Below are 14,230 nucleotides of genomic sequence, written 5' to 3'. Positions count from 1 at the left end.
AGCACCTGCTGAAAACAAAACAATCCTTCCTCCATGCAGGAGCCCATTCTTGGCTCATCACTGCCCCAGCTATCCTCTACACTTCGAAGCAACAGAGGAACAGAGCAAAGGAGTCAAATGCAAGGGATTATTTTCTTTTTATGAAAAAAGAAACAACACAAAACACAAACATCAAAAATTATAAACAAATAATACTCTGGTTCTGCACAGGCTTTTCCAGTTTGAGCCCTCCGTGTTTCCACACAGTGCTGCCTCATGTATGCCTCCTCCAGCCTCACCTGCATAGCCCAACACAATTCCAGCAGCCACCTAACCACGTGCTGCTTTGAGATCCCCTTAAAAGAGGGAGCCCAGCTATCACAGGTGGTCAGTGAAACTATTTTTTAACTGCTGCCACTGAACCAGATCCAGATTGGCTTTCTATTGCACAGCGGTTTGGCGTGTGTATTTTACATATGTCAAGAGGCTAAGGCCAAAATAAAGAGTGATTGTGGTATGCCTTCTTTCCCATGCAGTTTGTTCCTGTGAAATTAACACTGTTGTTTTTTTCTGCCCCAGTTCTGTTGCTCTCTTCCTTCAACACAGTTCCAATTAAGACTTTTGAGCCAGTAAGGTTGTTAATTTAATCTTCCCATCCATAGAGGCAGTGAGGCAGGTCCCACAGTCCATGGCTGTGCTCCAGTCCACTGTGACAACAGGAGCTCGGTGTCCTCCCAGGGAAAGGCAGCTCTCCAGGACCTTGTCCTCACCATTCAGCTACAACAAGTGTAAGAATTTAATGAGGCAAGTTGCAGCAGCAGGTGCAGCATACCCACACAAGAACTCAGAGCCTGCTATATCCCATATGAACATACACAATTAAGCAGAAAAAAATTATTATATTTATATTTATGTAGCACACGGGAAGAAGTAAATTTTCCATCTCAAGACAGAAGCACGATTTTGAATAGCTCAGCTTCTGAGAGCAGCTAAGCTGTAGTAAATGAACAAGGAATACCACTCCTGGACTTCAAACACTTGCTTAAACAGCACACAATGTCAAAACCACACATCAAACTGAACAGCAAGATTCATAAAGCAGAGGTGGGCAAGTTGCAACCTCGTTACAAATGCTTGTATGGATGCAAAAGGGAATTTCTCATCATTTTGTGGGCTTACCTTAAAAATGACTCCCCCAGTTGAAGAACACGTCAGCATATAGCTCCCCTCAGAGTCAAAGGCAAAAAGTCTTCCTCGTGGAAACTGGACTTGCTTGTATCCACTATATCCAGACAGCACAAAGGGACCTGTAGCTTCACTGGGAAGAGCATACTCTGAGATCTTCAAGCCACTTTTGTGGATGTTCCACTGAATAAACTAGAATAGCAAAAACAGATTATGCTAGTCCATAATTAAATTGAACGGGATGAATATCGAAGGGCCATTCACTATTTTTTAAGGGAAGGGGGTATCTCACACAAAAGACAGCATTTCCACAGTTCTAAGTGGCTGTATTTACAAAACATGGGCTGCAAAGGCAGCAAACGAGCCTATCTCCCAAGTGCACATATGCATTATGTTGCATACGCTCCGTTGCCTGTGAGTACTTCCACACTACAGGCAGGATCCTGTTGGGATTCCACTCAACTTTCAACAGCCAAGGACCCAGTCACCAGGCTACCTCCTTGGCCTGAGCCAAACTTCTACCGCTAAAGACTTTGGAACTACAGAAATTGAAGCATTTACTGTAAGCAACTGAGAGCTACTTGCAAGGAAACACATGCTCAATTATCAAGGATCTGTTCCCCAGTGTCAGATCTCAAATATGGTGATTTCAGGAGCACAGAAATGTCCCCTTTGCCTGGATTCCCTAAAAAGGAAATGTTCCATCAAGAGCAGGGTTTGCACACAAGGTCCAAATCAGCTTCAGCTGCTAATACACATTCTGGCAACCATCTCTGCAGAGAATAAATGCAGCTGGGTGGTGCTGTGCACGTAATAACATGGTTACCAGCCCACAGATTCATATGGTATGGATATCAATAAAAACACCCGAAGGAGAAGACTCAAAAAGGGATCTTCCCACCAACTGACCACTCCAAGTCACCCAGAGCTTACCTTGCCATCCTCGCCTATGCTGTAGACTGCATTCTCATCATAGCTGAACTCAACAGAATAGACTTCACCATCATGTGCCTTCCAGCTCATGGCGCACTCATGCTGCTGCATATCTGAGGGAAGAACCAGTACTGAAACATTCCCATTACTCACACAGAGCTGGGGTGAGGACCATTTACATTAATCAGAACACTATCCCAGCCCTTTATTCCAGCCAGTGGGAGGGCAATTCAACCTCAGCATTTTGTCTTTATTCTCCAACATGTGGCTTTTAATTCCACTGACTACAGTCACTGTCTATACCTGGTCACCTCTTCCTCCAGCTTTAGAGCTCACAGTATCAACTGCACTCATTCTGTACCAAAGACACACTGCCACCTTTATTCTCCTGCCCTTGCTATCCTTTTCACTCTCACAGCTGATGCTACTTCTGTCCTTGCATCTGCCTGGGTATGTAGCCCTCACAGCTCAGCCACTGATCCTTTTTCACAAAGAGGGAAGGCTCCAGCTGTTTTTATCACAAGGACAGGCTAAAGAGGGCGAACATGAGAAACTGAAATTGTCCGGTGAAGAAAGACCAGTGTGAAGTCTTTGCCTTCAAACAGTAATCCTTTCAGGACAGCTTCTGGCACAGCCAACATGACACGACCCAAGCACAAGTTAGCTCTGCTCCCCCTCAACAAGTGGGAAACAAATCCAGCAGCACTTTCAGGGCTTACAGACAATGTTCCCAAGGGAAAGTTTATGCCAATTTACTCCTGAGAGTGATTGTGGAGGACAGAAAACAGCTTCCAGCTTGGTGTTTCACCACACTGCACTGCTGCCTCCTTCCTGGAAGGGTAAGGGTGCTGGAAGCTTGGGCAGTCAGCAAAGCAACATCAAAGGGCCACCCCACCACTCAGTTGCAACATACCAAAGAGACGAACAATCCCATCTGCAGCCCCCGTGACCAGCAGGTTGCCGTTGTGGTTGAAGGCTGTGCAGTTAATAGCAATGGGCTCAGGCTCCAGGGAGAACTGCAGCTAGAAGGGAAAGTCTGTGTTAATGGAGCCTCTAATGGAGCTGAAATGCTGAGCAGCTGTACTCTAGGGGAGGGAAGGAAGATGGTATCAAGTAACAAAAGCTCCTGCAGACTGAACTCCTATACCTTTCATGACCACAGACTTCAGGGTTGGCAGCTGCATTTTACTGTGATGCCTGACCAACAGTTTACCATGGCCAAGATGCAGCTATCTTGATAATGTCCTCAAAGCTACAAAATCAGCTTCTGGCAGACATTAACGCAAGTTTATTGCTTTCTCCTATGCATCAGGGACAGCATAAGCCAAAGGTGAGGGATGGGATCAGGATTCACTGCCAGAACCTGACTCCTATGCATTAAAACAGGAAATACCCATTCTTAGCAAGCAGACCTAGAAAGCAACAGGACCCAGCAAGTACCTGCTGCTTCATCGTTTTAGTGTCCCACAGCAACAGCTTCCCAGGAACTTGATTCATGCTTTTGCCCCCAGAGGTGACTACTGAGAAGTCCATGTGGGAGATGGGGCTTTGAGCTGCTGCAGAACAGACAAAGGAAGCACCACTTGGACTGCAGGCAAGCGACAGGATTCTGAAACACAGAAGAGAGTGTGAAATGCCTCTCTCCAGCAATCATCTCAAGAAAACTACTCAGCAAATCGCTCTGCCATGGAGATCCTGAAGACTGCTCCTTTGTCTGAGATAAAGGAGGCCATGATTTATGTGCTTAGGCAAATTGTGCGTCCCTCCAGTGTTCTAATCAGTTTTACTCTTCTCAGACAGGGACTGCCTTCTGCACTAAGGCTAGGTGGTACTGCAGCTGCAATACCCTTGTACAGTCAAAACTAGCAAGATATGTACATAAATACACATGTGCACATAAACACATGTGTACATAAGTGCATGCCTGTGTACATGTATGTGTATATATACATACAGACCCAAAACCAAATCAGCATTCAAGAGTTACCTGGGCATGTCTTCATCAATGCTGATTTCACAGAGATTCTTCTTTGCTTCTGTGTCATAAAGACGAACTGTCCCGACTCCACTGCCAAGCAGTAGCTTGAAACCAACAAAGAACAGATGGAGTGTGAGGGAAGAACACAACAATGCCATGCAACAACTGCCAACACCATAATAGTCATGTTACTTTTCCCCTTTTCACGCATTCTGATTATACGTAACTCCTTCAAGTACATCCTGCTTTTGTGTGCACATCATGCTGAGAAGGACTACTGTAAAACCATGGGAAGAGGGGTAAAAGCACTGCTTTCCTTTCCAGACATTGTGAGAAAAAGACCTGATAAACACAGAGTACAAGCCACTTTATGGAATATGATTCCAAATTCTAAGATGCAAATTCCATGTAGAGTCTCAACATCTAGGGGAGCAACAGAAGAGTAACACAGAACCAACAATCTAATCTGAAGAGAAAGCCAAGAAGAAACCACACCCTTTCACCCAGGACAGAATTAACTTATTCAGAAGGGCGCATACATGTTTTCCCAGTGGTGCTACAAATCAAAAATAAAATCACAGAGGGATGTACTATCAAGGAAAATGAAGCAAGCAAAAGCCTTCTTGCTTCAGAGCCTGAACTGCAGCTACATCCACATATAGTTCAGAAAGAAGCATCTTTCTATAGAAGGGAAAATTCCACAAAGCAGAATACTAATGACTGCACAGACAGCGTGTAATTTCAGAGCCTTCTCTAATAACAGAATTAGAGAGAAGGTGTCATGGGAAACATTTAACTGTCATGATATTTATCAAGCATTCAAACCTTTATGCAAGCACTGACCCCTAGCTGCGGAAGACACCAGTGTTAAGAGTGGCCACAGAGCCATTTCCATACCTGCACAAGCCAGGACAGCAACACTACACCCTGGTTCTGTTTCTGGCTCAGGGTGTGAGTGAAACTCCAGAGCACCCTGCTGCAGGCCTCCCATGGCTCCCATGCCTCTGCCCGCCTTTACAAGCAACATCCTGCTGAAAGGCAGCTCTCTCAATGGAGCTGCCCTCTATCCTGAAGCTGTTCAAACGCTGCAGCTCAAAGCTGTGTTTCAGGGCAAGCAGCAGTGAACTTCATGCTCAATACACAAAGCACACACTTCACTCTCTGGCTTTTATTACAACCTACGAGCTTCAATTCTCCCGCAAGTGGGAACTGATTTTATCATGTGCTGTGCTGCCACCTAGAAGGTAATGTGAAGCATAACAACACCGGCTCCAAATCAGCTGCAACTCTTGAGTCTCCACGTGCACAGGATACTCACCAGCCTATCACGTTTGGTTGCCCATTCTAGAGACAGCAGTGGAGACTTGGAAATGGATGAAGCTTTAGTTTGCATTATGGGGTTAAAAGACCACACTTTGATGACACCATCCACATCCAAGCTGGCTACCCTCCGTCCAGAACAATCAACCCTATGTGCAGAAAGAAAACAATTGGATATTTTTCTTTAAGTTCTTAGATGCAAATAGGTAGCCCAGTAATCTTTTATTGCCTGGCCACACAGGCACCAGTTCCTATTGCAGGAATCAGAACTTCACTGCACTGTTCAGTCCACAATGAGTTCAACAAAGTGCTCCAGCTCCACATGCAAAGCACAATGCCCTTAAGCCACACAGATGTGCTTTCCCAAGGAGTTTCCTCGTGGCTGGCATTCTCCTGTCACAAAAATGTTTGTCCACTCTCAATGCAGAAAGAGGCCAGACACAGCTGGTCCTCTGAAGAGGCTTCTAGGATAGAGCCCTCTTCTGCTAGCCTGTTACCTGCAGTACATGATGGAAGAGTGGTGCTCCCCATACTCCTCCTGGCTCAGGACAATGAAAGGCTGCTCTTGCCGGACCCCAACAGACTCCGTATTGCTGGCAGGCATTTTGGTTGAAGTCTCTGCTTGGTCAGCATGCAGCTCTGAGCATGGCTCTGACTCAGATGTGCTAATATCTGCTTTCTTCTCAGCACTTTGGACCTGTAGGAAGAAATCCCATGTGAAATATATGGAGGCAGCAGCATCTCCAGGTCAAGCTTTACAGCCACGCTGCCTGTTGGGAGAACAAAGAAGCTATACTGAAACAGAAACACTGCCAGCTCAACTTCTTTTCTACCAAGGGACCTTCTTCCTGAACACAGGGATAGCAAACTGCACAATTATCCCATTCAATATGACCTCCTCAGTTGTAGAGTCTCTTATACACCCCCACAACATACCCAGGCACAGTTCCCTATAAGAATCAAAGGAACTGCAGTGCCTCTGTTCAGCATAACTCAGCTGATACCAGAGGCTCATCTGACACTATTCAAGCACAGACTTGCAATCAACCTACACTGCCTAATGCAAGACTTTATAAAATATAGCTCAATCTTCACAAAAGCTCTTGGAGGATGGTAAGCCACAGTGGATGGACTATGATTGTCTGCCGGAGATTTAGTCTGTGGGCAATGTGGCAAGCAATGCAGCCAACTAATGATGACTGTAGAGTCAACACACAAGTCCAGAAGCTCAGAATGGCTTTGACAGGACAGACAGTGTTAGAACAACTGGATTTTAGGAGTTGAAGGTATGTAAGAGCAGCAAGATATCAACTGCAGTGCCCACAAGTATACAAAAGCAGTCTGTTACTAAGAGGGGACACAGAGCACGAGACACTAAAACATCCTTAGCCACACCATTTTCTGACGATAAGAACGCCTGAAGAGTCTGCATGGTAATGGATTTCTGTTCCCCAGCATATCCTTGACTTATTTATAGTAGTGACATATCTTGAGCAAAAGGTCAAATGCTGCATAATTAAATCATCTGAATTCACAAAACTGGAAAAGACTGGGAAACAAAACCAAGAGTGCCTTGCTCTGTGTTAGTTAATGTGGGAGATAACAACCATTGAATGGCACTCAAGTCAAAGAAACACTGCAGCCTTTCAGCTTCCTTTTTGCTGATATGCACTGAATACAGCAGTAAGCTAAACAACAGAGGACCAGACACAACTTCTGCAAAGGGAGGAAACCACAGCCTTAACCTGGAGCATCACAGCAAGAGGGAACTCAAAGGATACTTGCTAGTCAGTGGGAGTCTGCAACGTTCTGACTAGTGTTTAATAAAGTCTTTTAGACAAGTCACAAAGAACAAAACTCTCTCAGCCTGAAACATTCAGCGATGGAATAACTTCTAAGCTGACAACTAACAGTCCCTCAGCTCTACCTCTCCCCCAGGGAACTTGCTTCTACAGCCAATACAAACATGGCTGAGATGCTGCCATCGTTCCTCCTTTGCAGTTTCAAAAAGTACACAGCTGCTGAAAGCCAGACAACATGCAGGTGAACAGCAGCAGACCACTGACATTTAGTAGTTTAACTTCAGACACTTATTACATTAAAAAGAATAACATCCTTCATGTTGCAAATTTGTGTGGGGATATATTTTTACTCATACTCATTACTGCTTGTAGTTTTTTGCTGTCAGCACAAACCAGCATGAGAATGTAGCTGACAGAGATTCTGAAATCTATGCCACATGACTGATTGTTTGAAACAGCATTTTTCATCTATTTACTTAAAGATTAAATATTTAAATCATCTTACAACTGCTCACTTCTGAGAGATCCAAGAGCCAAGTTCACTGCCACTAAGGGGATTATAAAAAACTATTTGAACACAAGGCTGTTGACATGACAAACAGCAACTCTTCTATTTGAAATGTCAACACTGTCTAGAGACAAAGAAATAATCTGAGGGTGGAAGGAGTTTATTAACTACAGAGGTTAACCTTTGGTACAGCTGATTTGAGCAGCAAGCCAGAAGCTTAATTGGAACATCTGCATTTGTCATACCACCTAGCATAACAAACAACAGAAAACACCAGCCCTCCACTGCCCAGTCTCACAGTGGTGCCCGGTACCTGAGAGGTCCCTTTTGACAGCAGCTCTCTCCTTTCCTTCCCATGCTCTTGCAAGCGCTTCTGACGCTGCTGCAGGGAGCTTGACTCACCTGCTACTAACCCACTAAAGTGGCTCTTCCCATCCTTACTGCTTGCTGTTACTTCTTTTCCTTTGGCACTCTGAAAGGCAAAGGAATGAATTGGCAAAGTTTTACCTGTACAAGGCTGCAGAATAAAGCAAAAGAGGAGGCCGAAAAAAAAAAAAAAAAACCAACTAAAAAACCCCAACCATCCACAAGGGCTTTACAAGTCCCTAGACATGATCATCAGTTCTTGTACTGCATTCAAGCTCAAGTGTGCATGAGCAAGAACGTTTCTTTCCCTCCCTGCCCCCCAAGCAAAAGCAAAACCTTGGAGTGGTGCTGTGCTGCACATTAACTACTTAGTTACTTAGCACCTTTCAATGAATCAAGTCGAGCATCACCTGGTGATTAGCTGACTCTTTCTTCACTAGAAGCACGCTGCCAGTCTGTGTTGGAGAAGCCCCACTTGGCTGAGCTGGTCTGGCAGGGGCCTTTTTACTCTGGGAGAGAAGAGAGGAGAGAAAGCCTCCTCGAGACTGAAGAGAATGTGCAGTACTTCTCTGGCTGCAGGTCATATCACTAAACAAAATTAAAAAGAAATAATAATAAACAGGACACAGACAGACAACCTGATCAGAGATGAGCTAACGAGAACAGTGCCTGCTGCTGAACCTCTGGAGGACACGTCTTCCTTCCCAGGCTCACGGAACATCGCACACTAAAAAGCTGTTTCAGAAATATCCTGTGTTAGTATCTAAAGCAGATCATTATAAAGCACCGGAACCAACACTCACTTCTTGGTAGTGTCATAGAGTGGGCCCAGCTGTTGCTGAATCACATGCATGGTCACCCTAAACTCCTTCCACCCAGGGTTAATATAGAAAGAGCCCAAGGGAAACACAGGAGTGCATTTTTCCAAAGCTTCAGCCTGGGTTTCCAATCCAAGGCTGAAAGCAGACCTCACTGAAGGGCAATACAAAATGTTTCACTCAGCACCCTTAGATATGCAGCAAGTCACATTCACCAGTTTTAAAGCTCAGGTCCTCAACCTTTGAAAACATACACCTTCCTTAACCCAAACCTAGAGCAGCAACTGCTACCCAGAACATAACTGGGACCTACCACACTACAGCTTCCCTGAGCGTAGGGGTAGCACACAGAGGAAGAGGGATACGGTCACCTCCACTGTCTCATTTTCTCTTAGAAGACGAAACCATTCTACCAAAATAAGCTTTGAATCAAACACAGTCATAGAAAAAACAACCAGAATTAGCCACCACGTTAACACAAGAGTTGTGCACACAAGAAAGACCACTTTTAAAGTAAGTTTTCCTAATAGACCTGTCCTGCACAGAGCAGTTATCAAGACAGTTCTGCAGACACCTACATCTCTTCCATCAGAAGTTTTATACTAAAGCTAAGACTTAAAGCGTGACCTCCTCTACAACTTCTATTTGTTACTGTCAGCAGCATAATGCAAACAACAGATTTAACTGCAGATTTATGAGGAATCCCATGTATAACTGAGACTCATAGAATAGCAACTCACTCCCATCTGACGTTGCAAAAGCAAGAAAGCCTGTGTCTGTGGAACAACCCCACTGTGTGATGCAGGAACAGCACCTAAGAACAAAATAAAGCACTCACAGCCACTAAAGAAAATGCAAGTCAAGACACAATGCACTTGCTCCACCTGAGCAGTGCTTCAGGACACTGCACTGCTACCACTGCTCTGGCTGCTCAGAATGCTGTGGTGTAATGCTGAGACCAAAGCAGAGTCACTTCTACATGTGCTTCAGCTCCCCTGATCACCAAGAACTTTTCCCAAAAGATAAGAAATAATTTCTGCTATGATGCCTTTCTACAATAAACAAGGAAATGACAGCCCAAGAGCCTCCCCCAGCCATATAAAAGCAGCAGGGCTCATCCTCCCCTACAGGCACTCACAGCTCAGAGTCTCCAAGCCGATCCATGTTGGCCACATATGCAGGCAGCTTGTGATGCACAACTGCTTCTTTCACTTCCAGTTCCTCTTTCTTCATGCGGGAGGATTCAGCCTGCAAAGCAAATAGCTACGAGAGAAGAAAGAACCAAGTAAGCAAGCAGAAATTACACCAGGATTCACCTCTTTCCCACAGACTGAAGTTGTTCATCTCCTTAATTTCAGAGATGGCCCTAGATGGACAGGGAGGGAAGAAAGTTGCTGCGATCAGCTGAGCAACTTGGACACCAGTCCAAGCACTCAAAACAGCAGTACTTTTACAGATATGAAACTGAAGCCTGCTTAAAACCCTCCACTCCATGGGCTGTTGCTGTAACAGTATTAACGGTGCTTGGAAGTGAATTGGCCAGGGCAGTCCAGATCAGCCTGCCACTGCACACAGGCAGCTCAAGGCCAAGGCCCTGCACATGATTGGTAGTAAACATGTGTGGGCACCAAGCCTAGAAGGTAATCTCCTTCCCTCAGCCCAGGGCTCAGCAAGATGCTTAGAAGCACTGAGACCAGTGCCATCAGGCCACCCTGAAATCCAGCTCCTCACCCTGCTCAAGTCAAACTGTACATTTCTCAGATCTCTCTAATAGGACACTATACTTCTACATCTTCTCTATAAGCACCTAGAAATGATAATATCAAAATAAGACACAAAGCAGGGGGACATTTTGTTAGAGCAAGTCAGTATTTCTTGCAGCTTACAGTAAAGTCTAGAATTGGGAAACAGAAATTCACAACATTTCCATTAGTTCATCTCAATGATTTTATGTGCACTTTGACCATGGTAAAGTGGCTGTACTGTCACTCTCCATCGCTCTGTCAGCTAAATTTTGGAGGTGAACATGAACACTCTCCATAAGTTTCAATGTAAAGTCAGCCATACAAGCACTTCACCTCCCATTACTTTCAGCTTGTCAGAATTGCCAGTGTAGCAGAAAAGGCATTTGCACAGTATCTGCACCTAGCAGACAGCACAGGAAGAAGGATAGCCACCTCCAGCACAGGCAGAGTAACGTCTTAGGCATGATACCAGTCATCATCTGATCACTGCCCTAAGTTTGATGGAGGCAGCTGAAAGATTAACCAACATAAAGGATCTGCCTTGGAATAACTGCACTAATTTGAAGAGATACAACTTGTTTGGACACAAACCCAACATCGCAAAACTCACAGCCTTAAACAGTCAGCAGATGAAAGTGACCTCAATTCTGACCTTATGGCGCAGGGATTCATTTTCTTCTTGTATAAGACTGCTCCTGTGACACTCAGCTTCAAAGTTCAGAATGACTGGTACTGGTGAGAGATGTTAAAGAAAAACTCAAGGTAACAACCTGCCTTAACTCTCACAAGCTGTACAACCAACCCTTACTGCCCATTGCCTTAAAGACAGCAAAGATGCCCAATCTGTACCAGTAGAGAAGTAGTTGAAACCAGAAGAGCAGTAACAACATTGGGCTGTCACTATACACCACTGTGAACTGATGCACCCAGACGAAGGTCTAACAGGATATATTCCTGGACTACAACCCAAGGCTGCAGGTTGCATGCTTGTTTTGCAGCGTGCCAAGTAACAAGACTTCTGACTGCCTTACTAGTCAGAAGCAAAGGGATGAATTCAGCATGAGCAGTAACCACAATCATTCATGCTCAGGGAACAAAACATGTCATTAGATAATTGAATAATAACTATTCTAACGTCCTCTGGTAAACACCAGCTTCCTATTAAAGCCTGACCCTGAAATTACCTGAGAGCAACAGGTTCTGTAATCCTGTACTCTTGGCACCATGAACAGTAAGCATAACACCAGAGCAAGAGAGATTTAACCACCAGTTACCAACAAAAGGATATGCATGCACTGAAATAAGACACTCAGAAAGTTATGCAGAGACACAATAAATGTATCTGCCCACTGGCGTGAAAAATAAGTGGCAAAGGTGGGGTTGGAGTCTGGGGCAGGGAGGAAAGGCAGGACGAACCAATCCTTCCACTCTGCCTGGTTCTGTAGCTCAGAGGCCTGCTTGAGGAAGAACTCCTGTGCCTTGTCATTGCGGCCAGTCTGAAACACAACAGGAACAGCTCTCACATTCCCAGCCATGACACCCCACAGCTTCTTGTAATACTGTCTGTGTAATGAACACAGAAACTACTTTCACCACCCAACAGAGCAAGTGGTTAGAATTAAGATTTGTCTAGGAGCAAAAGAATCTCAGATAAGCTAGAAGAAGCTCCCAAATACACTCAGTCCAACCTTCTTTCTACTCCCTGAAGTCTTGTTTAAAGGCTGGGGTATTGAATCAAGCCAATTCTTTATACAATTCCCAGTTAAACCAGTGCACTCTGCATGCATACATAAGATGCAAGTTAACATACATTACTAAAGAACACTTCAAATTAAACAGTGCTACCACAGAGGCAGCCTGAGAACATTCATCTGATATATTATTCCATATACTCACACTCCAAGCTAAACACAGGTCAAGAGAACAAAACCACATCCCCAGAAATACACATTAGATTTTGTGCTCTCCACCAACATTCATAATTCCAAATTTTCAATCAAGGTAGAAACACTGCTCATAACTTTTAAGAAATAGAACATTCTTGACAGGTGCTTGTCTGTCCTGCTTACCGATGCTCTCCTGGTGTAAAACATTTTCTTAGCAAGGTATTGAGACATATCTGTCCCAAGTCGAGCTCTCTATTTTCCATTCTATCCAGAGTAGGAAAAAACAGTTTTGCTTTCTCTCCCACATCACCTTGTCCAAATCTGAAGCTTGCCCTCTTTTGTCAACTAAAATCCAACTCTACCATCTTTTTCTTTGAGACCCTCCCACTTTCTTTGATATTTTTTTGTTTCACATAAGGACTGGCTGAGCCTTGCCAGCAGGAACAGACAACAATCCTGCTTCTTCATCCCTTGAGCTGCAATGAAGCCCTTCTCTGTAGTACTGCTGCCTGCTCAACCACTCCCTAGTCTGGACCAGTGCAGTTGATTTTACACTCATCAGTGTTTGATGACTTTGACTGTTTCTTCACCTTTAGAAGATCACTCTGACTAGTGGCCTTGCCCTCCCCTGTTCTCATGCCCCACGAGATGATGTTGAAGAACCTTACAGTCCCTCCTGGCATCCCAGTTACTAAGAGCTGGCTCCCAGCTACTTCCCTCTTGCCCAGGCTTCCCTATGCCACGGCCAAGCTCATCATGTGAACCGACAAACCAAGCACTACCTGCACGGTATGGACGAGGTAGTATCGATACAGGCTGGTTTTCAGCTTGTTCACTGTCGGTCGATACACATCTTCCAGCCGACTAAAGAGGCGGCGGTCCAGGTAGCCCCAGTAGTCCCGCAGCGCGGCCAGGTCATAGCTTTGCACGAACTGCTGCAGCTGCTCCACGATCTTATCCACCTGAGAGCACAGGGGGAGGCTGCGGTCACGCCAGGGCTCGCAAAAAACAGCGTTATTTTGGAACGAAAGGGGGAAAAACCCGTGCTAAGTCAACATAAAGCAGCGCAGGAAGAGGAAGACGCGCTGCCGCTTCGAAACGCTGTTAACCCTGAATGCCATCCATTACCCAGACAGGAGGGAAGATCCCCACGGGCAGACAGCCGCCCGCAGAGGACCAGGCAGCGGCCCCGGCTCCAGCCCCGCCCTCAGAGGGGACGCAGGCCCCAGAGCAGCCCCACGGCAGCTGCCCCGGACCGGGCGAAGAGCCCTGCCGCCCCGCGGCCTGCCCACCGCCTCCCAGGTGAAGGGGCCGCTGCCCCCGCTCACCCGGAAGCCCTTCTCCCGGTCCGCCTTGATCTCCGCGTCCAGCTGCTTCAGGGCGGCGGTGAAGCCGCGGAACAGCAGATACTCGCGCACCAGCTCATCCGTCCGCTCCGCCGCCGCCGCCATGGGGCCCAGCGGCTCTGCCGCCTCTGCCCGCCCACCTCTCCACGAGCGAGGCGGCCGGGAGCAGCGTCGCGAGGACTACAGCCCCCGGCGTGCCCCGCCGCGCCCGCCCAGCGCAAGGCACGACGGGAGCTGTAGTCCCCGCCGCTCGACCGTCCCATCCCTCCCCTGCTTCCTTGCCCGCCTGCTGCCGAAGCCCGCGTTTTTCCCTCGCTCTCCCATTGGCCGCCGTGGGGCACAGGCTGCGTTCTCATTGGCTGGC

The 14,230-nt window shown here is 46.2% G+C and overlaps 1 protein-coding gene across 1 annotated transcript; it reads right to left on the bottom strand.

Moving 5' to 3' along the window:
* Nucleotides 1-397: 397 nt before the first annotated feature.
* Nucleotides 398-14,049, bottom strand: WDR91 (WD repeat domain 91). The gene is made up of 15 exons (XM_065742770.1): nucleotides 13,849-14,049; nucleotides 13,303-13,482; nucleotides 11,924-12,130; nucleotides 11,287-11,370; nucleotides 10,028-10,152; nucleotides 8,482-8,659; nucleotides 8,019-8,177; nucleotides 5,893-6,092; nucleotides 5,394-5,544; nucleotides 4,085-4,179; nucleotides 3,538-3,706; nucleotides 3,011-3,119; nucleotides 2,098-2,210; nucleotides 1,159-1,356; nucleotides 398-756 (listed from the first exon to the last, which is right to left on the bottom strand). Exons 1-15 carry the CDS (start codon nucleotides 13,969-13,971, stop codon nucleotides 592-594), a joined length of 2,256 nt encoding a protein of 751 aa, XP_065598842.1. The 5' UTR covers nucleotides 13,972-14,049; the 3' UTR covers nucleotides 398-591.
* Between the last annotated feature and the right edge of the window lie 181 nt (nucleotides 14,050-14,230).

Source organism: Cyrtonyx montezumae, unplaced genomic scaffold (assembly GCF_038088225.1).
Source record: "Cyrtonyx montezumae isolate F1298 unplaced genomic scaffold, pur_monq_1.0 scaffold_3, whole genome shotgun sequence".
Lineage (NCBI taxonomy): Eukaryota > Metazoa > Chordata > Aves > Galliformes > Odontophoridae > Cyrtonyx > Cyrtonyx montezumae.
The sequence above is the reverse complement of the archived record's forward strand: the minus strand, read 5'-3'. Positions and strand labels throughout refer to the sequence as shown.